General features: G+C 49.5%; 2 protein-coding genes and 5 non-coding genes across 9 annotated transcripts; 4 read left to right on the top strand and 3 right to left on the bottom strand.

The window, feature by feature from the left end:
• The first annotated feature begins 244 nt into the window (after nt 1–244).
• On the top strand, nt 245–318 carry TRNAT-AGU (transfer RNA threonine (anticodon AGU)). Its single transcript has one exon. It is a non-coding gene; the product is annotated as a tRNA-Thr (tRNA).
• Nucleotides 319–714: 396 nt separating this feature from the next.
• TRNAS-CGA (transfer RNA serine (anticodon CGA)) lies at nt 715–796 on the top strand. Its single transcript has one exon. It is a non-coding gene; the product is annotated as a tRNA-Ser (tRNA).
• An 11,373-nt stretch (nt 797–12,169) lies between these two features.
• LOC130840733 (60S ribosomal protein L29-like) lies at nt 12,170–12,693 on the bottom strand. The gene has a single exon (XM_057716514.1). It carries the CDS (start codon nt 12,647–12,649, stop codon nt 12,170–12,172), a length of 480 nt encoding a protein of 159 aa, XP_057572497.1. The 5' UTR covers nt 12,650–12,693.
• Nucleotides 12,694–16,765: 4,072 nt separating this feature from the next.
• On the bottom strand, nt 16,766–16,836 carry TRNAG-GCC (transfer RNA glycine (anticodon GCC)). Its single transcript has one exon. It is a non-coding gene; the product is annotated as a tRNA-Gly (tRNA).
• Nucleotides 16,837–16,860: 24 nt separating this feature from the next.
• On the top strand, nt 16,861–21,029 carry HES7 (hes family bHLH transcription factor 7). 3 transcript variants are annotated; one of them, XM_057716512.1, is made up of 5 exons: nt 16,861–17,073; nt 17,419–17,482; nt 19,498–19,593; nt 20,164–20,251; nt 20,575–21,029. In XM_057716512.1, exons 3-5 carry the CDS (start codon nt 19,498–19,500, stop codon nt 21,027–21,029), a joined length of 639 nt encoding a protein of 212 aa, XP_057572495.1. In that variant the 5' UTR covers nt 16,861–17,073; nt 17,419–17,482. The 3 variants fall into 3 exon arrangements, with proteins under 3 accessions (XP_057572495.1, XP_057572494.1, XP_057572496.1); XM_057716511.1 differs by lacking the exons at nt 16,861–17,073; nt 17,419–17,482 and adding an exon at nt 18,517–18,558 and having other exon boundaries at nt 20,164–20,245; nt 20,554–21,029; XM_057716513.1 differs by lacking the exons at nt 16,861–17,073; nt 17,419–17,482 and having other exon boundaries at nt 19,412–19,593.
• Nucleotides 21,030–21,614: 585 nt separating this feature from the next.
• On the bottom strand, nt 21,615–21,701 carry TRNAR-UCU (transfer RNA arginine (anticodon UCU)). The gene is given in 2 exon segments: nt 21,615–21,650; nt 21,665–21,701. It is a non-coding gene; the product is annotated as a tRNA-Arg (tRNA).
• Nucleotides 21,702–22,212: 511 nt separating this feature from the next.
• On the top strand, nt 22,213–22,294 carry TRNAL-UAG (transfer RNA leucine (anticodon UAG)). Its single transcript has one exon. It is a non-coding gene; the product is annotated as a tRNA-Leu (tRNA).
• Nucleotides 22,295–22,530: the final 236 nt, after the last annotated feature.

Consider the following 22,530-nt stretch of genomic DNA (forward strand, 5'->3'; position numbering starts at 1 on the left):
CTGAGAAAGCAGGTCCGTCTGTGTGGTTAAGCAGTGGGGAGCCACGCATCCATTCATAGTCTACTTGGTCCCCAATGGTGTGGCTCAGAGACACCACCCGGCTCAGAGCTTGGGAAGGAAAGGGGGAATCCTGCAAGGGGAGAGTCACGTAAGACCCACGGCAGCCAGCGCTTCAGTGGTTTCTCGCTTAGTAGCCCTCATGAATACCACCTGATCTACACCTAGGCGCAAGAGGGCCTGAACGGGCGCCGTGGCTTAGCTGGTTAAAGCGCCTGTCTAGTAAACAGGAGATCCTGGGTTCGAATCCCAGCGGTGCCTCGGACGATTGCTTCCAGTATTATTGCTGCGAAGGGGACACATCCCAGACTGTCGCACCTTTCAGAAGATTATTCTTCTTACTTAACCAGCCCGTTGCTATTGAGTTTCCTTCCCTGTGCACTTTTAGTGCGAATTTGGAGGCTGACTCCAGCTCTCATGAACCAGGGTGTGGTGGCGTCCCTTTGCCTTCAAGAGTATGGGAACGTGGACTCAGATTCGGGCCCATTTTGTACTGTGGCTTGGGGCAGGAAGGGAGAACTGGAAAGTTGCTGCTTCCGCAGGGCTGCTGCCTCCCAGGCGCACGCGCACTGACATATCGAGGTGGCAGGGTGGTGCTCGCGAGAGGCGGGCGTGTTGATAGGCAGCTATAGTTGCGCAGGCCTGAGGCCGCACGCGGCTGTGATGGCCGAGTGGTTAAGGCGTTGGACTCGAAATCCAATGGGGTCTCCCCGCGCAGGTTCGAATCCTGCTCACAGCGTGGTTGCTTTTGGGACTGGATATTACTGCCACCTCCGGTGAAGGAAGCAACTTGTTTTTTCTAGTGCTGCCTTCCCTTGGGGTAGATCCCTACTTTTATTTTGAGACTCTCAGAGATTCAGCCCCCCAGGACCTGTCCGCGAGCGCCCTCTCACGGGCCTCAGACTAGTGCCTCTACCCCTCCTCCAAAGGTTACGTCCTGCAAAAGCCTTTTAACTGCCAATTTGAATTCATAACTCCAATATCATGTGGTTTCTCAGCGCTGTTAGCAATCACATCACATTTCCCTACTCATTCATCCTCCAACTCTCCTATATGACTGTTTCATTCCTTTTCACATCAAACCACGAACCCCTGCATCCTCCTCCTTCAGCATTACTTCCTGTTTCACGTTGTTAAGGCACTGGGGAATCAAAACACAATGGTACTGGCACAAAAACAGACATATAAATCAATGGAACAGGATAGAAAGCCCAGAGGTAAACCCACCCACTTATGGTCAATTAATCTACAACAAAGGAGGCAAGAATATATAATGGAAAAAAGACAGTCTCTTCAATAAGTGGTGCTGGGAAAACTGGACAGCTACATGTAAAAGAAGGAAATTAGAACATTCTCTAACACTGTATACAAAAATAAACTTAAAATGGATTAAAAACCTAAATGTAAGATCAGACATTATAAGACTCCTAGAGAAAAACATAGGCAGAACACTCTTTGACATAAATTGCAGCAATATCTTTTTGGATCCCTCTTCTAGAGCAATGGAAATTTTAAAAAAAGTAGACAAATGGGACCTAACTAAACATAAAAGCTTTTGCACAGCAAAGGAAAGCATAAACGAAACAAGAAGACAACCTACAGAACAGGAGAAACATCTGCAAACGACGTGACCAAATATTTTAATTTTCTAAATATACAAACAGCTCATACAGTTCAGTATCAATAAAATAAGCAAACAATCCAAGCAAAAAATGGGTAGAAGATCTAAACGGACATTTCTCCAGAGAAGATATACAGATGGCCAACAGGCACATGAAAAAATACTCAACGTTGCTAATTATTAGAGAAATGTAAATCAAAACTACAATGAGGTATCGCCTCACTCTGGTCATCATCAAAAAGTTGACAAATAATAAATACTAGGGAGGGTGTGAAGAAAAAAGAACCCTCCTACACACTGGTGGGACTGTAAATTGGTACAACCACTATGGAGAACAGTATGAAGGTTCCTCAAGAAACTAAAAATAGAGTTACCACATGATCCTGCACTCCTACTCCTGGGCATTTATCCAGAGAAAACTATAATTCAAAAAGATACATGCAACCCTATGTTCATAGCCAAGACATGGAAGCGACCTAAATGTCCATCGACAGATGAGTGGATAACAAAGATGTGGTATGTGTATATATGTACACACACACACTCATACACACTCACACACACACACACACACACAATGGAATATTACTCAGCCATAAAGAAGAATGAAATAATGCCATTTGCAGCAACATGGATGGGCCTAGAGATTATCCTATTAAGTGAAGTAAATCAGATAAAGACACATACTATATGATATGGCTTACATGTAGAATCAAAAAAAAAACCACAAATGAACTTATTTACAAAACAGAAATAGACCCATAGTCATAGAAAACAAACTTATGGTTACCAAAGCAGAAGTGGGGGGAATGAATTAGGGGTTTGGGATTAACATATACACACTACTATATATAAAACAGATAACCAACAAGGACCTACTGTATAGCACAGGGAATGATACTCAATATATTGTAATAACCTATAAGGGAAGAGAATCTGAAAAAAATATATACATACATACATACACACTGAATCACTGTGCTGTACACCTGAAACTCACGCAACATTATAAATCAACAACACTTCAATTTAAAAAGAAGCATTCCAAAGAGATGTTCCTACTGACATCCACGATCGCGCCTACCTACCTACCTGAGCCTGTGACCACATCCTATTCCCTTCCCTCCTAACTGTAGATGAACCCTTCCACATGACTGAGGCCAACCCCTATACCAACTAGATCTCCCATCCCCTCTGGCCCACTCAAGGACATTACTCTCTTTTCTTTCTTTACCATCAGTTTTCCCCTTTTCTAACTGGATTATTCCCATCAGCCTACAAACATACTGAAATTTATCTCAATTTAGAACATGCAAGACAACAAATGCCATCTTAACCCCACAACTGCCCTCCAGCTACCACTGTATTCCTCTTTTCCCCTCTACAGCAAAAAAAGCTATCTTATGTCCACTGTTTCCAATTCCATCTTTCCATTTTTCTTTGAACCCTCTCTAATCAGGTGCCCCCAACCCCCATTCATCAAAACTGCTTTTGTGGGACTTTCCTGGTGGTCCAGTGGTTGACGTCACCTTCTAATGCAGGGGGTCCGGGTTCGATCCATGGTCAGGAGCTAAGATCCCACATGCCTCCCGGCCAAAAAGCCAAAAACATAAAATAGAAGCAATATTGTAACAAATTCAATAAAGACTTAAAAAAAAATGGTCCACGTTGAAAAACAGTATTTAACAAAACACAAAACTGCTTTTGTTAAGGTTACGAACTGACCATCATGTCGCTACATCCACGGATCACTACTTGCCAGCAGTTGACAGAGATGCTTATTCTCCCCCCTTGGAAACACTTCCTTCACTTGCCTTCCAGGACACCGCACTCTTCCCATAGTCCTTCTGCTTCATGAACAACTCATCCACAGACTCTGTCGCTAGTTCATCTTCTGGATCTCTAAATGTTGAAGTGCTTCCAAGGCTCAGTTTTCGAGCCTCTTCTCTTCTCTGTATTCATTCCCTTGATGACCTCCAGTCTCATGATTTAAAATATTGACCTATATACTACATTAACACATCCCCAATTCTCATCTCCAGCTCCAAACTCTTCCCCGCATTACACATGCATATATCCTATTGCCTATTTATTGTTTCTACTTGGATATCTAATAAGGAATCATACACTTAAACTGTCCCAGCCAAATTCCTGTCTCCCCCAAAACTGCTTCACCTGTAGTCTTTCCATCTCAGTAAATGGAAATTCCCTTCCTTCAATTAGCCAGACCAGAAACCTTAGAATCATCCCTGATTCATCTCTCTCTCACACACACACGCCACATCAAATCAGTCAATTTCTTATTTCAAATCCTTGTCACTATGCTTCCCTATTACACCCTGGTCCATGCCACCCTCATCTCTCACCCAGATTATTGCACTAGCCCCTAAACTATTTCCTTGCTTCTGCTCTTGTTCCTCATTCCCTTACAGTCTACTCTGAACATAGTGGGCAAAGTGAGCCTTTTAAAACATATCAGATTCTGTCATTCCTCTCTTTAAGATCTCCCAATAGAGTATCAGTATGAATTCACCATTTCTTTTTCTTCTTTGGCCACACTGCACAGCATGCGGAGTCTTAGTTCCCTGACCAGGGACTGAACAGGGCCCTTCCCAGTGACAGCACAGAGTCCTAACCACTGAACAACCAGGGAATTCCCTGAATTCATGGTTTTAATGCATATAGTAGCAGAAGGAAATGTAATAGAAGGAAATGTATGCACATACACACTGTAAATATACACCTATATTTCCTAGCCCTGTTTGCTGAGAGAGTCTAGAAGGAAGGAATGACACACAAGTAGTGATAAACACACCAAGTGCTCAGATCTTGGTTACTAAATACCATTTTCCACTAAAATGAACCAGGGCTCCTTGGAGAAAAGGCTGACTCTAGGGCTGCAGCTCAGGAATTACAAAATGATCTTAGAACATTTTGTTCCACCAGAAAGTAAAGAAGCGCTCAGAAATACTGGGTGTATATCAAAAAGACACAGCAGCCAGGGGCTGTGGCTAAAGGGGCTTCCGTTGGCTAAATCTGGGACAATCTGAGCATTAAGATAAATAATGCATTGAGTCAAGTAAGAATCCAAAGTTCATATCAGTATAAATACATAAACTGGAGAAAAAGAGAAAACTCTTTTTACAGCAAACTGCCAGCTAATAAACATAGAAGGAGGGCAGGAGTTAGGACTCATCAATGGATACTAAACTAGTGGTGAACTTTTAATGAGGTACAAGGAATAGTCTCAAAGTATCTTCCCACAAATTACATATTAATTACTAACAAGGGGAAATGATAACTTTACAGTGGAGAAAACTGGCAAACACCATTTTAACCTCAAAGATATTGATCAAAGTCAATATCTCAATATTGGGACAAACTGACATGTGCCTTCTGATGTGATGCACTGAGAAGGACACTACATCACTTCTGTGGTGATGTTCCTCCCCAAAACGCACAACCAGAATAACTTGAATCTAACCATGGAGAAACATCTGACAAACCAAAATGAAAGACATTGTACAAGGAAACCATCATGGACTCTTCACAACTGTAAGATCCACCCTCACGCCATACACAAAAATAAACTCAAAATGGCTTAAAGACTTTAAGACAAGACACCATAAAACTCCTAGAAAGAGAACATAAGCAAAACATCCTCTGACATAAACCATATCAATATTTTCTTAGGTCGGTCTCCAAGGCAATAGAAATAAAAGCAAAAGAAACCATATGGGACCTAATCAAACTTATAAGCTTTTGCATAGCAAAGGAAACCATAAACAAAACAAAAAGACAATTTACGGACTGGGAGAAAATATTTGCAAATGATGTGACTGACAAGGGCTTAAGTTCCAAAACATACAAACAGCTCATACAATTCAATAACAACAACAACAAAAACAAAAAAACCAATCAAAAAATGGGCAAAAGACCTAAATAGACATACAGATAGCCAACAGGCACATTAAAGGATGCTCGTCATCGCTATTAACTAGAGAAAGGCAAAGTCTAAACTACAGTGAGGTACCATCTCACACTGGTCAGGATGGCCATCATTAAAGTCTACAAATAATAAATGGTGGAGGACTTCCTTGGTGGCGCAGTGGTTAAGAATCCGCCTGTCAATGCAGGGGACACAGATTCCATCCCTGCTCCAGGAAGATCCCACATGCTGTGGAGCAACTAAGCCTGTGCGCCACAACTATTGAGCCCGTGTGCCGCAACTACTGAGGCCCACATGCCTAGAGCCTGTAAGCTGCAACAAGAGAAACCACTGTGCACCACAGCAGCCCCCCGCTTGCCACAACTAGAGAAAGCGCGTGTGCAGCATCGAAGACCCAAAGCAGCCAATAAATAAATAAATGCTGGAGAGGGTGTGGAGAAAAGGGGTGTAGGAGTATAAATTGGTACAGCCATCATGGAAAACAGTATGGAGGTTCCTCAAAAACTAAAAATAGAGTTGCCATATGATCTAGCAATCCCACTCCTGGGCACATACCCAGACAAAACTATAATTCAAAAAGATACACGCACCCCTATGCTGCATCCCTATGCTCACAGCAGCGCTATTTACAATAGCCAAGACATGGAAACAATCTAAATACCCATCGACAGATGAATGGATAAAGAAGATGTGTATATATACAATGGAATATTACTCAGCCATCAAAAACAATAAAATAATGCCATTTGCAACAACATGGATGGACCTAGAGATTATCATACTAACCAAAGTAAGTCAGAAAGAGAAAGACAAATACCATATGATATCACTTACATGTGGAATCTAAAATACAACACAAATGAACATATCTGCAAAACAGAAAGAGACCCTTGTGGTGCCAAGGGGGCGGAGGGGTGGGGAGAGAAGGATTGGGAGTTTGCGATTAGTAGATGCAAACTAGTATAACCCCATACCTAGGATGGATAAACAACAAGGTCCTACTGTGTAGCACAGGGAACTATATTCAATATCCTGTGATAGCCCATAATGGAAAAGAATACGAAAAAGATAGTATGTATAACTGAGTCACTTTGCTGTACAGCAGAAATTAACACAACATTGTAAATCAACTATACTTCAGTAAAAATTTTTTTAAAATGCTGGGATATATATATAAAAAAAACTGAAGATCAAAAATCTTCCAGAATAAGTGAAACTGAAGAGACATAACAGCTAAATGCAGTGTGGGATCCTGGATGGGACCTGGATTAGGGGAAAAAAAGGGCCATAAAGGACATCACTGAAACACCTGAGGAAATTTAAGCATGAACTGGCATTAAATAATAGTAGGATATTAATTTTAATATCCTAACATTGATAGTTATACTAATATGTACTATTATTACTACAAATGTCCCCGTTCTCAGCAAATACACTGAGTAACTGTAGGCAAAAGGGTCTGAGGTGTTCAATTTAGCCCCAAATGATTCAGAAGACAAATATTTTATATCTGTATTTGGAGAGAAATGATAAAGCAAATGGAGCAAATCTAAGGAATGAATAGACCTGGGAAAAGAGTAGACAGGAGTTCATGGCACTATTTTTTTGTTTTTGTTTTTTGTTTTGTTTTTGTTTTTGTTTTAATTGAAGTATAGTTGATATATAATCCTTGTACTATTTTTGTAACTTCTCTGAAAGTTTTAAATTATATAAAAGGTTCAAAAACAAAACATAAAAGCTGGAGGCGGGGCGGGGGGGGGGAATGTCCTCCAATGGTTTCACATTACACTCAGAGATGACAAAGTCCTTGCGATGGCCTAGAAGGTTCTACATAATCAGCCTCCCCTCCTGTGGCTCTGATCTCACCTCCTGCAACTCCGGCACATGCTACCTGCCCTCCAGGCAACCCCACTCCGTCCCCTGCTGCTCTCTGTTCCTTTGACAAACCTGGCAGGTTGTCCTTCAAGCCTGCCTGTCCCTCTGGCTGGAGGGCTCCTCCCCGGGGGTGGCCCCCTAGCTTGTGCCCTCACCTCTTTAAATTTCACCTTCTCCGTGAGTCCTTCCCTGTTCTTACTGGCTGAAGCCACAATTCCCACTCTCCACTCCACCTCCTTGCTTCCCTTTTCTCCACAGCTCTTACCACCAGCTGAAAAATGACAGCTTTTGTATAATGTGCATTTGACTGTTTCCACCACAAGAATGTACACCCCATAAGGGCAGGGATTATTGCGTTTTGTCTGGGGCTCTACAGAGGTCTTCTATCCCGATTCTTCCCTTGGCCCAGGGGCCTGGGCCCCCTGCTTCCCCATCCCCAACCCCCAGGTCCCAACCGTCCAGGAACTTGCCCTTCCCAGGACCTAGGGGGTCCCAGGAAGCCAGCCTTCTCTTTGAAGAATAAAAAGGGAGGAGCTGAGCCTCGGAACCCAGGCCTGGGGAGACGTCCCAGCGGGGGAGGGGAAGCGGCGACACCAGGCCAGCTGTGCCGTCTCAGTGCCGTCTCAGTTCCTTCCCCGCCTCCCGCCTCCCCAGGGCCCCAGCGCGTGTGGGACACGAGCTCCCCTCCCCCAAGCCCAGATGCTGCCCCGTGTTGAGAGGGCGGCCAGGAACAGGCTGGAGGCCCAGACGCCCATGTACACACCATGTACACAGACACAACCACAAACGGACAGGCATGCGCTGCCACGGAGGTGTGCCCTCCGCAGAGACCCCCATCCCATCCCCTCAGAAACCCTGGGAACGGGCGTGGCGGGGGGGCCCCCCCCCCCCCCCCGCTCCCGCACAGCCACCTCTACATCAGAGCGATGGCTGGAGACAACCCCCCAACTAGGTCAACTGGTCTCAGGTTTGGGGAGCCTAACGTGTATGTAATTGTTTTGGGGGGTAAGAGCTTTTTAAGAAAATAATATAAAATTAGGTACAAAAAGTAATATTTACAGTGAAACGAGATCACAGCTTACAAATTGAAAAATCTGGCAAATGCCACAAAGGTTACAAAGTCCAGAAAAATACCTTATTGGTACTGCCTGCCAGGCGGTATAAGGGTATTATATACCCCTATAATACTCTCCACAGACTGGCTACTGACTTCGCATATTTCCAGTCTCGTTTTTCCTCTACCACCCATGCACTCATACTGACAAGAGCCCCTGGATGCATTCACAGCACATGTGCCCTCAGGCTTTGCAGCTTCAGGGCAGGAAGCCGAGTGAGTGGGCACAGGTGACAGGAGTTTCCCCAGAAGCCATTCCCACACCAGGATGGCAGGGCCAACTTAACTATGTATGCAAGTGACTGGGAACCACATTAACTGCATGACCATTAACAAATCCCCAAATGCCCACAGCCACTCCAACACCTGGGGGGAAGGGGACAGAGGGGAAGCTGGAGTGAAAACAGACAGCGGTGTTTACCACTTGCAGTTAAAATATCTCATTTTGGCAAGTTTTACATAAGCATATGGCCAGGGGAGCGCATTGCTGGGACCCTCCCAGGGGCAGGCGTAAGTGAGGGGTCCTGAAGTGTACATTTCATTAGCTTCATGGTGAATTCACCACTGAAATTGTAATTTTTGATCCCACATCTCAAATGGACTCTCAACCTGCCTAGAAATCCTATTCTATCCTAGAAGGTCCGTTTTCCTACTTTCCAAAATGAACGTTTCACACCTTTCTCCTCAAAGGACCTGTAACTTTCTCCCCTTGATTCAGTCTTTTAAAAAAATTTTTTTATTGAAGTGTAGTTGTTTTATAATATTGTGTTAATTTCTATTTCTATTCCTAAATGATTCAGTTGTACATCCATATACATTCTTTTTCATATCCTTTTCCATTATGATTTATCGCAGGATTCATTCCTTCTTTGGGAAAACAGGTAGCATTAGAGGGCATCTGCCTCATCCTTCTGACACTCTGTAACCCACACCCCATCTCCCTGTGGGTGAGGACTCTTCCCTACTGGGGTGAAGTCTACCCCCCAGCCACCCTTGGTTACTCCCACCAGCATCAAACACATTCTAGCAACCCTCATCTCTTTCTTGTGCTCCGGCTGCCACCAACGTTCCTCCCCATTCACAGCAAAACTTGGAGTGTCTATCGCCATCGTCTGTCTGCATGCCTTCACGTCCCATTCTTACCTCGACCCACTGAGTAAGCGGACGGACGTCCCTCTCCCCGCAGGTCATCTGTGATTTCTAAGATGCTAAACTGGGTGGTTGGTTAGCTAGACCTAATGGCTCCCTCCTCCTTCACACACTCTCTTTAGGTTTCCAGGTCACCTGCCTTTTCTGCTACTTCTCTGATAACTCTGCGTCCTTTGACAACTCCTCCTCCTCAACCTGACCTCTAAGTTTTGGGATGCCCCATGCCTCTTCTCTTCTCTCTCCACACTCCCTCCTAGGCGCTCCAGTCTCATTGCATTAAAAGCCATCTATCTCCCAACAGCTCCTCTATGTTTACCCTCCAGCTCTGATCCCCAAATTCATGAACAGAGGTGAGTACAGTGCCCAAAGTTTTAACATAATTGACAACTGCTAGGTCTTTTCAAGCAGGGTTCCCCAACCCCCAGGATCTAATGCCTGATGATCTGAGGTGGAGCTGATGTAATAATCATGGACATAAAGTGCACAATAAATGTAGTATGCTGGAACCATCCCGGAACCATCCGGAAACCATCCCGTGCCACCCCACCCCCCACCTCGTCCTTGGAAAAATTGTCTTCCACAAAAACGGTCCCTGGTGCCAAGAAGTTTGGGGACTGCTGTTTTAAAGCATTTATAGATTCTCCTGCCTGGGCCGACACCTGGAATGGCCTATCATACAATATTTCAAAGGGGCTTAATTTAAGCCTGCTTCTGGGAGCAGAGCAACTGGCAAGGCCTTATCCCAAGTTAAATTAGTCTCTTGACATTTTAATGATGTTCTTTTTAGCGTATCTTTCATTTTCTTGTTTTTTCTGTTGATAGAAAGGGATACTAGAGATCTTGGCTATCTCTAAGTAGGCTTCGGGGCTAGTGCCAGGGTTTTCCAGACTGACGTTCATGCACCGATCCAGAGAGTTGACAGCATCACAGAGCTGTTTGTGGATGATGTACTCAGAGCAACTCTGTGCTTGATTTACTAGCATGGTCTTCTGCAAGCACCTTTTATTATTTTCTCTTCTTTTCTTTTGTAAGCTCTTTATTGGAATATAATTGCTTTACACTGTTGTGCCAGTTTTTTCTGTACAACAAAGTGAATCAGCTGTATTTATATATATATCCCCATACCCCCCCCTCTTGTGACTCCCTCCCACCCTCACAATCCCAGCCCTCAAAGTCATCACCCATCATCACCCATCATGGAGTTGATCTCCCTGTGTTATGCAGCAGCTTCCCACTAGCTATCTGTTTTACATGTGGTAGTGTATATACGTCAATGCTACTTATTATTTTCTTGAAACAAACCCATGGGGTTACTCTGGATAAATATTGGTCTGTATCAATTCTGATGTTACATACAATGACCACTGGATTGTTTTGCTCAGTAGGTCGAAACTTCGCATAGAAGCAGAGTTTGAGGTTTACCTCAGCATTCTCGTTGAGCAAAGTGATTTTTTTCTCTGGTGTGAAGGAAGCACCTACAGATACATCAGCAATACTCTGTAACCAGACTGGAACAACTTATCCAAAGACACCAATGGACTCACTGGTGATGGAATCCCCCACTTAAATCTCCATGGCCATCCAGGGATCTCCCAAAGTACTGAAGATGGCTCCTAAAGGCTCCATCAGATCCCAAAATTTTCTGGGAACACCTCATGCAAATGGTGCCCTCACAACCATGGTAGATGTACACAGCTCCAGAGTTCTGATTTTCCAAAGGTGAACCAACGATCACATCATGAAAGCCATCCATGCTGATGTCTGAAAGAGAGGCAATCGCTGAACCAACAGAGCATTTTCAACATCCTCGGGGCCTTCCAGAAATTGGTGCCAATTCAAAATGCCCTTTGTGACAGTAAACAGGCAGACTCATTTTTTGTTGTTGTTGTTGTTGACTTATACTTTATTTGCTAGTAAGGCTAACAGCCCCTAGAGTGTGATCCTTAGAGCACTGTTATGGAAATAAATGCCAGCTCATCTATTTGGGACGAGAATTGTGGATCTCTGGTTTTTAGACACTGTTTTTTATTTTTAATTAATTTTAAACAGGTAGTTTCTTCCCTTCTCTTTCTTTAGGTCATTCGTGTACATTGGTGCCCCGACCAAGAGCACTTCTGTAATGAGTCTTTATCCATATCCATTCACACTGTACAGTACTATCGGCCAGTATAATTTGCCTGAGGAGCACCGGCAACAAAGCAGACACTTTTTCCAAAAGAAACTGGAACCACAGAGTAACCTAAATATGAGCACCACCTGTAAGCTTTTTTGTTTTTTTTTTTTTCTGACAGATCCTGCCTCAGGTTTATTTGTACAAATAGCACAGGAGGACACCAGCCCCATGTATACAGCAGCCCAGGGGTTATACCAGTCCTTCCGTCCTCACATTGGCAGATAAAGGTCTCTACTCCGGAGCCTTTGTGGGCGCCTGGGCACCCTTGGGAGCCTGAGCTGGAGCTGGAGCTGGAGCTGCAGCGGCACCTGCAGCCTTGGCCTTGGTTTGAGCCTTGGCCTGGAACTTTGGCCAGCAGAGCCTGAGACCCTTGGCAATGCCGGCACGAGCACGCTTCCCAAGCTTGGGGTGAGCAATGTAGGCAAGTTGACTGAGCTTGTGGCTGCCTTTCGCTGGGATCTTGGGCTTCACCTCCTTGGGCTTTACGAGTGCCTTGATAGCTTCAGCACGTGCGCTTATAGCCTTGGCATTGTTGGCCTGCATCTTCTTCAGGCCCTTCTTGTTGTGCTTCTTGGCAAAGTGCATGTTCCTCAGGAACTTGGGGTCTACCTCCTTAAAAGATTCATATCGTTGTGATCGGGGTTTCTTGATGCCGTTTCTGTGCCATTTTCGGGACTGGTTGTGTGTGGTGTGGTTCTTGGACTTGGCCATGTCTGCACCTGGGCCTGCAGAACCCGAAGTGCCTGGGACCAGAAGAGAAAGGGGCCCACCTGTAAGCTTAAAGTGTGTGCTGGTGGGACTGATGTCAAGCTGTTCTGGTGGGAAAACTTCAGGGTGAGATCTATCAGTAAGTCAATCAACTCATTCCCCACTGTCAATTTTCCCCCTGGGCTCCGGTGGGGAAATTGGAACTGGGCACCTCAAATCCAAGGGAGTCCCTGGGCCTCTTCATTCCTTAGAATCTTCCTCTCTTTCTATCATATGAGAGGTGCTCCTCTTTTATTGCGTTTCTTCTTCTGTTTTAGCCTAGGGCAATCTATTTTCCAGCGTTCTTCCTCCTTAAAGTAAGCACGCTGTTCCTTCCCCAGTGCTGACAAACTTCTCTTCATGTCACTTGCGGGAATCCAATGCTGCTGTCAAAAAAAAAAAGGGGGCATTTTGTTTTGCATCTTCTTTCTTCTGTTGTTGTTCCCCGTGGAACACTTTAAAAGCAACATCTACCAATTGAGAAGGGTTCTTTCCAAATGCACCATCTCATCTTTGCAGTCTTCTCCTGATATCTGAGGCACTTCGCCCCCCAAAATGTTAAATTTACCTTCCTAATATTTTCAGGGGCCTTGGGATCTGCCTTAGTATGCTGTTTGTTTGTAGGCCTGATGAATTCTTTCCAAAAATTCAGAGACGTCGTCGTTTGTTGTGCTGTATTTCTTGAATTTTGTTCAAACTCTTTTGCTTGGGTTCCCCTTTTCAAAGCCCTGGGAAGATGCACTAGTAAGTAGTCTCCCTATAAAGGAGGGTTCGGATCTTTCCAAATAAGCAAGTCCGAGAAGCCCAGCTGGCTGTTCATTTGCATGTAGGCACCCTATGAGATAACAGTGTCAGGGAAACTGCCTGCCCTAGGAGTGGCTTCTGGCCCAAACCGGGTGCCCTGTTGGGTCCTAGATGGCAATACCAGACCAAGTCCCTGTGCCTCAGAAACTAACACAGGATTTTTTTAATTGCTCCCTATAAGGAGGGGAAGTCCTGAGGCCCAGGGTCAGGAATTGGGGCTGGACAGGAATGGAAGGTGGTGGAAGAAGTGGATATACTGGCATAACAGAGCGGCTAAGATAGCTTGCTTGGCTAGAGGAGTTAAGTTTTGAAGCAACATATTCTCCTCTCATTCCCTTCCTTTTCTTATTTTCCCTGATGTAACAGCACAAATGCTTACACATAAAGGATTTCATCATTCTTCCCTGCTTCTTCGCAGAATAGCTACCATAAAACCATAAGTAGCAAATAATCATCTCTAACCATCAAAAGGATGCCTTTTTGCTTTGGCATCAACCACCTGGGCTGAACTCTGGGATGGGGCTTTTGGTGATTTCAGGAACCAAGAGGAACTTCTCTCCCTGGGAATGTCCCACAGACTTTTATTTCCCTTCTGTTGTTCCTTTCCTCCATTGGACATCAGTAAAGGTTCCAAATATCGCAAAACTGATTTGGTTATAAGTGGAGAAACAGTACCAAACAAAATGAGATGAAGAGCCCAAAGGACAACAGAAAATCCTAAATAAACCCTCAAGTTTGGTCTTGGGGTTTTACATGTATGAATGACACAGGAGACCACAAACGATGTAATTAACACAGCAAAGGTAGCAGTACATGGTGCACAGGGTCCCAAGATAACCGTGCCTCAACCCCTTTCGCAGATCCTAACAGGTACTGTGGCCACACATTGTTTCAAAAAAACATATTCCTCCCACTCATGGGTTCTTGGCTGTAATCAGATCATTTATCAAAAACGTGCCTCAGAGGACTTTCTTTAGTGATAGTTGAAACATTCACCATTTTTAAATACAGGAATTCAAGACAAACAAAACACAAATGGTGCACACAAATGCTAGCATCCAAAGAAACAAACCAGTTCACAAATCAGGTAAAAGTCCAACGACTCTTTCCTCTCTCCAAGATACCCACCCAAATACAAAATAAATTGCCTTATTCCCAAGAAAAAGGCCCAAACACAGAGGAAATAAAGTTTCTGGCTTGTACACACCAGAGTGACTTACCCTACAGCCCATTAACTCCCAAATGTGGATTCCTTTCTCTAACTGCCAAGTGCTGGGGCAGTCGGTGTTGCTTCAGGAATTTTGAAGGGCAAACACACAGGACAGTGGTCCTCGGCAGCTGCTAGGGCCATATTCGAGAATTCCCCAACCAGGCCCAGCTGGCCAGGATCAGCAAGGCTTGCTCACCAAGTCCAAGCTCCCACTGCTTGCTGCCACCAGCCGATAAATCAAAAGATGAGTTGTTGGGAGCAAGGAATAGCTACTCTACTTGGCAAGCAGGCAGACCAAGAAGATGGTGGACTCCTGTCCCAAAGAACCATCTTGCCTGAGTTAGAATTCAGGCTTCTTGTATCCCAAAAGGGGAGGGAGTAAAGTCAAACATTTCTTGGTTCTGGTCAGCCTCCAAAAGGGATGGGTTAATGTCTTCCTTCCTGCACAGGTGGGCCTGGTCAGGATGCTTCCTATGAGCTAAACAAAGGTATTTTATCTTAATGCTTATTACCTGGGAGGCAGGGTTCCCAGAGATGGGCCATTGTGTGTAACAAGATTATAGGCAACATCCCTTTAGTGATTAAGTTGTAATAGAACACAGAGGTTCTTCCCTATTACATGATCACCCAGAGTAAAGTAGCCCTTCACTCTCAAGTCATTGCCATGACCAGTTGTCTCCCCCACCCCAGCCTCACAACCATCTTATATTTCTGCTTCCTTAGTTATTTTCTGTCTCCCCTCCCCCCACCATAATGTAAGAGTCAGGAGAGCCGATCCAAGGTACCCCCAATGCCTAACAACACTTGGTGCACAAGAGGCCCTCCATAAATAGCAGCTTCGTGATTGAGTAGAGCGGCTGTGCACACAGATATACGGGTGCCCAAAGAGTTGTAGAGTTTCCTTCCGGGGGTCACTATCACGGCTCAGAGTTGAGAAGAGAGCATTCCCAGGCGCTGACACAATCCAGAGAAGAAAAAGAAAGGCCCCAAGCCTATCTCAGATGAAGCAGAAAGATGAAGCCCAGATGAAGCTGGAAGAGACAGGAGACCGGATCCAGAGGCAGAGACACAGACTCGGGGCGAGTTCCAGAGAGAGGGACCGAGACAGACAAGACCCAGACCCAGACTCCGCGAACTAGAGACGCGGGCCCGCGGCAGCCCGGGCAGCAGCCGGGACTGTGCGCCGAGGCGGGGCGCGGAGGGAGGCCGAGCGCAGGGCAAGACGGCGGAAAACCAGCGCCCGAGCCCGGGAGCGGGGAAGCCCGGGCCGCCCCGCCCCTGCTCACAAGTGGCCGCGGCAGCTGGCAGGAGCCCGGCCGCCCGCCGGCCCGACGCGTGCGGGATCAAAGCAGCCGGGAAGGGGCGGGCGGGGAGTGGCAGGAACCTGGAGGTGTGAGCGAGCTTCCCAGGGGATGGCCGGAGCGTGGGAGCACAGAGGGCCGGGAGGCGACGGAATCCCGGAGAGACGATCCCAGAGATCGAGAAACAGCCGCGGAGAGAGATGCAGAGGCTGGAGAGACCCGGGGCCAGAAATGCAGGGTCCGCGGAAGATCCCGAGAGACCCGGCGCAGAAGTTAAGAGACCTGGGAAGAATGTAAGAGACAGAGACGCCGAAAGACGGCGGGACGAAAAAGGCCGTGACCGTGGACGTAGAAAAAGAAAGTGGGCTCCAGGGAACAGAAACTGAGAGGGAGAGCGAGGAAGAGAAAAGGAAAGGAGAGCAAGGGCCTCAGAGCTCCAGGGGCGGGAGGACTTCGCCCCTCCCCCGCGGAGGCCTGAGAGGACCCCCGGGGCAGGGATCCCAGCGCTGGGTCCTTTCTCAGGGTCACGCCTGCGGAGGTGCGGGCGAGGGGCGGAGGGAGGGGTGTGGACAGCCGGACCCCCAGGCTGGGTGGATGGGAGTGTGAGGACCTTCGGAATCAGGGTATGGTTCCGAAGCCTCAAACTCTGAGACATAGATACAAAATTAAGTATTAATATTAATATTTGGTAGAAATCTTAAAGATGATTTTCAGATACATAAGAAAAGACAGTTTAGAGGAAAGGACAAAAAAACACTACGACTGTGCATTGGCCGGGAATCGAACCCGGGCCTCCCGCGTGGCAGGCGAGAATTCTACCACTGAACCACCAATGCAACCGATCGCAAGGGCTCGGTAACTCTATCTCAGCTTGTAAAGAGTTGAGGCAACCAAGGCCAGGAGAGCTTTAGACCCAAGGGCTCGGCAGAGAAACGGTCCCAACAATTGACGTGGGTGGAGCGCCCGGCCATCCTTCCTCCTGCCTGGATCCGGCCATAAAGTCGCCCCATATGGCCAGGGGCGGCCCCACACCCGGGTGCGAACTGCCGGGGGCCCCGGAGCCTCGCGTGCAGGTGAGAAAAACTCAGCCTGAGCCCAGGTTCCCAAGGAGGGGGGCAGCGGGGGGTTCTAGGGCCACACATCTGCGTTCCCATTTGGCTCAGGTAGGGGGAGGTGGGATATGCTGGGCTCCCTAATCCCAAATGGAAGCGCCCTCCCCAAGGTCTGTGTTCCTCTGGCTCGGACTTTGGCAAGGCAGGTTCCCTGAGAAAACCAAGCTGTGGACCGGCGCTGGGAGGGCTTGGAGGAGCCCCACCCGTCTCTGACTCCGCGGCTATCTTCTGACTTGGTCTGCAACCCCGTGTCCTTGTCCCTGGCATTCTTGCTGTCCCGTTAAATCTCTGATTTTATCTTCTCAGGCATTTTGTCCTGAAGTTGCCAAGTCTCACGCATCATTGGACAGTGTCACGCTCTTGGTTTGAGGTGGGTATTGATCCCTTTTTTGTTCCCTTTATCTTTTTTAAGAAAACTGCCTGCTCCTTGTTCCCCTATAATCATGAGGGGGCCCCAGGAGCAAGCAGTGCGAGCACACGTGTGTCAGCTGTCCTGGCAGCGGGACACTTGAATCTCCTATAATTAGTTGTGAATCAAATGCTTCTAAGTGGAAAGATCTCTCCACCCGTGCTTCAAACCTTGCTTCCTCTTCCATGAGGCTTCCCCCACCCCAGTCCAGCCATCCCTTCTGATGACCCTTTACCTGAGCACCTACTTCACTGTGCTTCTAAAATAGCCACTTGAGAACACATCAGTGTTTCCCACTGAATCTTGCAGGAATGCACTGGGCCTCCAGTCCATATCTCAGTATGAACGGTCCCAGCCTAGACCGGCGCCCAGTGGGCGCAGTGAGCCCGCTGATGTTGAATATGATTGACTTAGATCGAACAGCGCTGCTCTTCCACCTGCAGACACATTCGCAGTTGAATTAAACGGATCCAACCAGCACACTCAGGTGGCTCATTATCCCAAATAGGAGGTGAATTTGCGGAAAAGCTGTATAGGATCCAGCCTAGGGCCAGAGGGATGCTAACTTTCTGATTGCAGGGTTAGTCGGGGTACGGTGAGCTTCCAAGAAAGCTGAAATAGTGAACCGGGGCGGGGGGGGGGGGACTCTGAACTCCACACCTGAATTCTGGTCCCAAACTACTCACACTCCCTCTTCCCCTAATTATCTCCTCCCCTCAGCTGGGTCCCGCCTCATTATACAGCCTTATGGTCCTTAAACCAGCCGGGGCTTTCATTGGCCCCTCATTTCCCACACTCCCAGGCCAGTTCCACTCGTACCCCTCCCCCCAGTGCTCCTCCCCTTTCCGGGAGCCTCGTGCCCATGGTCGAGGCCAGCGGGATCCAGGTGCCGAAGGGGGCGGGCCCGGGTCCTAACCACCCCCTACTCGGGAGCCTGCGGAATATAAGGCTCGAGGAGAGCCGAGGCTCGGTCCACACGAGGGTCCGGAGGAGCGATGGTGACCCGGGATCGAGCCGAGAACAGGGACGGCCCCAAGGTGAGAGGCGGGAGGGGAGGAAGCAGGGGTTCCCCGGGCTGGTCAGAGGATAGCGTTCCTGAGACCGAGGGCCAGGGAAGAGGCTGGAGGCGCAGGCCTGGAAGGGGGAGAGGTGCGCGGGGGACCCGAGGAGCCAGGAGCTGGGGAGGAAGCTGCAAAGTATGGAGAAAAGGTCGGCGTCAGAGCTGGCACTGGGTGGGCGGCAGAAGCAGAGGTCTGGGGTGTGGGTAATGGCAGTTGACACCTTGCGGCCTGGAAGGCTTGGGCGGGGGTCAGAGTTTGAGTAAAATAAGCAAGAAGAGCACAGAGCTAAGGGAGGAGAGTGGAAACAAAAACCGGAGAGGACAGGCACTTGCTCCACGCGGGCTGTGAGCCACAGCTGGCCCAATGTAGCCTTATAAGAGCAGGTCTGGAGGGCACTGCTTCTAGAGGCCCGAGCCCGGGTGGAAGATTTTAGAACCAGTGGAGAAGGGTGATCGCATAGACGGGTTAGAGGGAGAAGAGGAGGCGCGGTCGCGCTGGGTATCTTCCTTTCTACACTCAGGGCCGCCAACTCAGCCCCGCACCTTGCGGCCCACGTGTCTGGGCGCAAAGCGGGCCCCCAAAGTTCTCCACTGAGACAGAGAAAGCCTGCACGAGACGGAGACGTAGAGAGAAAAGAGGAGGAGGAGCAGAGACACAGACAGGGGAGGAGGGAGGACAAGAATGAGAGAGGAGAATGCAGAAGACCGGGAGAGAGAGGAGGCGAGCTACAGAAATTGACCCTAGGGGCGTTGGGAGGCGGAGCGGAGAGGGATCGAATGCGCTCGGCCCTAGGCTCTCGGGGGTCTGGGGAAGGGGGTGGAGGCCGGAGTGTCCCAGCGGCGGGATCCGGACGCCCGCGCGGCCGCGCTGAGTCTCGGTCGGGTCGGCCCGCTTTCCTTTTCCTGCTGGTCGCAGATGCTGAAGCCGCTTGTGGAGAAGCGGCGCCGGGACCGCATCAACCGCAGCCTGGAAGAGCTGAGGCTGCTGCTGCTGGAGCGGACCCGAGACCAGGTCAGTTCTTCTGCCGTCATCGGACCCCCAAACATTCCGTCCTCGCGTCTCAGGGCTTCCTACTTGGGTGGGGACATACACTGCTTTAGCGACCCTGGCTCCAAGGCATCCTGACCCTTGGAATCCCATCCCAGACCCCCTGTCGCTCGCAGAACGCGATCTTCATCGCCACCCCTCGGGTCTGTAAGTTTCACACCCGGCTCTGTAAATTTCATTCCCAGGGTCAGTGGGTCTCAACCTTTGGGTCTGTAAATTCTCCCTCCTCCTCCCCCACTCCCCAAGATAGCCAGTGGGGTGGTTAATTTCACTCCCGGGGTTTGCTGTTCAAATCCCCTCCTCACACTGTGGTTTGGTTTCATCCCCTCGGGTTGGACAGTTTCGTCTCACGGTGGGCCAGGACCATTCTCGGTCATCTCCACCTCGCATTCGGTAGCGAATTCTGTGGTCGGCGCACAAACGCGAATCAGGGGCACCCCCAGCTCCCGCATTCCCCCTCCCTTCTTCCCCCTGCCACTTTCCCCCTCTCTCCCCACCCCTTTCTGTCTCTGCGCCCTCCCCTCCCATCTGCAGAACCTCCGGAACCCGAAGCTGGAGAAAGCAGAGATACTGGAGTTCGCCGTGGGCTACTTGAGGGAGCGAAGCCGGGTGGAGCCCCCGGGTACAGCGCGGGGGTGGGGCAGCGGAGGGAGGGAGGGGGGTTCACTGGGGCCCGGGCCGGGGTAGATGGGGCGGACCCTGCGGTGGACGGTGGGCTTGGGGAGTGGCACGCTCTGCTCCGAGGCGAGGTTAATAATAACACCCGCGCGTCTGTCTCTGTGTCTCCCTCATTTTCTCCCTCTGTCTGTCCATCTGGCTTCCTGTCTCTGTCTGTGCGCCGGTCCGGCCTCGGTATCTCTGCGCCCCGCCCCTCCCCCCTCCTGGGACCCCCCCCCCCCGCCCCGCCCGCCCTCCCGCCGGCCGCTCCCGCTGCCGGGGCTTCAGGGGTTCCCCGGTCCCCAGCCCAGGACGCCGAGGCGCTCGCCAGCTGCTACTTGTCCGGCTTCCGCGAGTGCCTGCTTCGCCTGGCGGCCTTCGCGCACGACGCCAGCCCGGCCGCCCGCGCCCAGCTCTTCTCCGCGCTGCACGGTTACCTGCGCCCCAAGCCGCCCCGGCCGGAACCGGTAGACCCGAGGCCCCAGGCGCCGCGCCCACCGCTGGACCCCGCCGCCCCAGCGCCCGGCCCCGCGCTGCACCAGCGCCCCCCAGTGCACGAGGGCCCCCCTAGCCCGCGCTGCGCGTGGTCCCCGCCCCCCTGCTCCCCCCGAGCCGGGGATCCCGGCGCACCGGCCCCCCTCACAGGACTGCTGCCGCCGCCGCCGCCGCCGCCTCACAGACAAGACGGGGCGCCCAAGGCCCCGCCGCCCCCGCCGCCCGCTTTCTGGAGACCTTGGCCCTGAGCTTTGCGGGGTGGGCGAGGGCGGGGGCTGGGGGGTGGGGTAGAGACTCCAGCCCGAGGGCAGCAGAGGGACCCGGGCGTCGGGGTGAGGAGGTGTTGGGGAGGGCGGCGGGGCGCGCGGGCGCCGCGCGCGGGTGAGATGTGGTCTATATTAGAGTATCTATATAAATATATATTTTCCTGGTTCCTGTCCCTTCTCCCTGCCCCTGCCCCCTGCGTCTAGGATTGTACCCTCTTTAACCCCCGGCCCAGCCCCAGTCCCTTCCCGAGTCCCTAGTGCATGGAATAAAGTGGTTATTAAATCCCCGTGTGTCCCCGAGCCAGGGGCCTGCCTTTATCTCGGCGTCCACGCCCACTTTCCCTCCCCTTCTGTCTCCCGCCCCGCAGTCCTGCTCTCCTTGGCCCAAGATCCGGGGCAGACAGGTAAGTAAAGAAGAGAGCAGAGCGGAGGCTGAGGTTGGAACTGAAACCAGATGGAAAACACTGAGATAGGGTAGGAGAAGGGATTGGAGCCTTTAAGAAAAAGCCGGATGAAGAGGAAAGGGGAAGGGGGGGAGGGGAGAAAAAAAAAAAAAAGAAATAAAATCGACTCTGGTGGGATTCGAACCCACAACCTTTGAATCGCTCTTTCGTCACTAGAAGTCCAATGCGCTATCCATTGCGCCACAGAGCCACCTGGCGGGCGGCGGCGTCTGACGGCTTACGGGTACTAGAATGGGAAAGGGGCGGGGGAGGGGGAGGGTTGTGAGGGAATTGGGCGGGGCATGTGACAGAGGCGCGCGGTTTGGACCTCAGAGGCCTCCCTGGAAGAGGTACCGTGGCAAAGCACGTGAGCCAGGTGGGAGTGCGGGCACACAGGGGTGGAAGAAACCGGGAGAAAGCGCAACTGAATATGAGTGAGCGAGCGAGTACAGACCTCCGGCTGCCCGCTTTGGGGGATGCTTCCAGCCCAGGGGCATCCCACTCCCAGATGTGGCCCCACCCATAAGAATAAACTTGTTTTGTTGGAAATTTCTGTGTGTCTATTTCTTCTGGTCTATCTGCTTTCCCATCTGCTGCTCTGCTGTCCGAAGGAATCTCGATAGTTCCCAGAGGAGACCAGCCAATTTAGCACAGCTATTTGTAGCGCCACTCCTCTCTTCTAGTCTCTTAGGAGGACTATGAGGACAGGTTTCCTCCACGCAGGTAGCGTGGCCGAGCGGTCTAAGGCGCTGGATTTAGGCTCCAGTCTCTTCGGAGGCGTGGGTTCGAATCCCACCGCTGCCAGACCAGAGTTTTTCTCGTAGCTTAAGCACCCTTTAATTCATAAACGATACTACTTAGTTTTATGAGAACTCCTGGTAGCCGTCTCACCAGTGTGTATTCCAGACAGAAGCTAGGTCTGCATCCCAGCCTCAAACCAATACAGGATGGAAACTGCCAAAGAAACCTCGGCTTTCATAATCGATCTCCACTTTAACATCAAATAACATTCCTATCAAAATTAGTGCAACTAGCTACAT

This window comes from Hippopotamus amphibius, chromosome 17, assembly GCF_030028045.1.
Source record: "Hippopotamus amphibius kiboko isolate mHipAmp2 chromosome 17, mHipAmp2.hap2, whole genome shotgun sequence".
In the NCBI taxonomy this organism is placed as follows: domain Eukaryota; kingdom Metazoa; phylum Chordata; class Mammalia; order Artiodactyla; family Hippopotamidae; genus Hippopotamus; species Hippopotamus amphibius.

Coding starts and splice junctions, on each gene's coding strand:
- HES7 (XM_057716511.1), top strand. CDS start 18,517: ATGGTGACCCGGGATCGAGCCGAGAACAGGGACGGCCCCAAG. Junction 19,594..20,163: donor TGGAGCGGACCCGAGACCAG/GTCAGTTCTTCT, acceptor TCCCATCTGCAG/AACCTCCGGAACCCGAAGCT. Junction 20,246..20,553: donor GGAGCGAAGCCGGGTGGAGC/CCCCGGGTACAG, acceptor TCCCGCCGGCCG/CTCCCGCTGCCGGGGCTTCA.
- LOC130840733 (XM_057716514.1), bottom strand. CDS start 12,649: ATGGCCAAGTCCAAGAACCACACCACACACAACCAGTCCCGAAAATGG.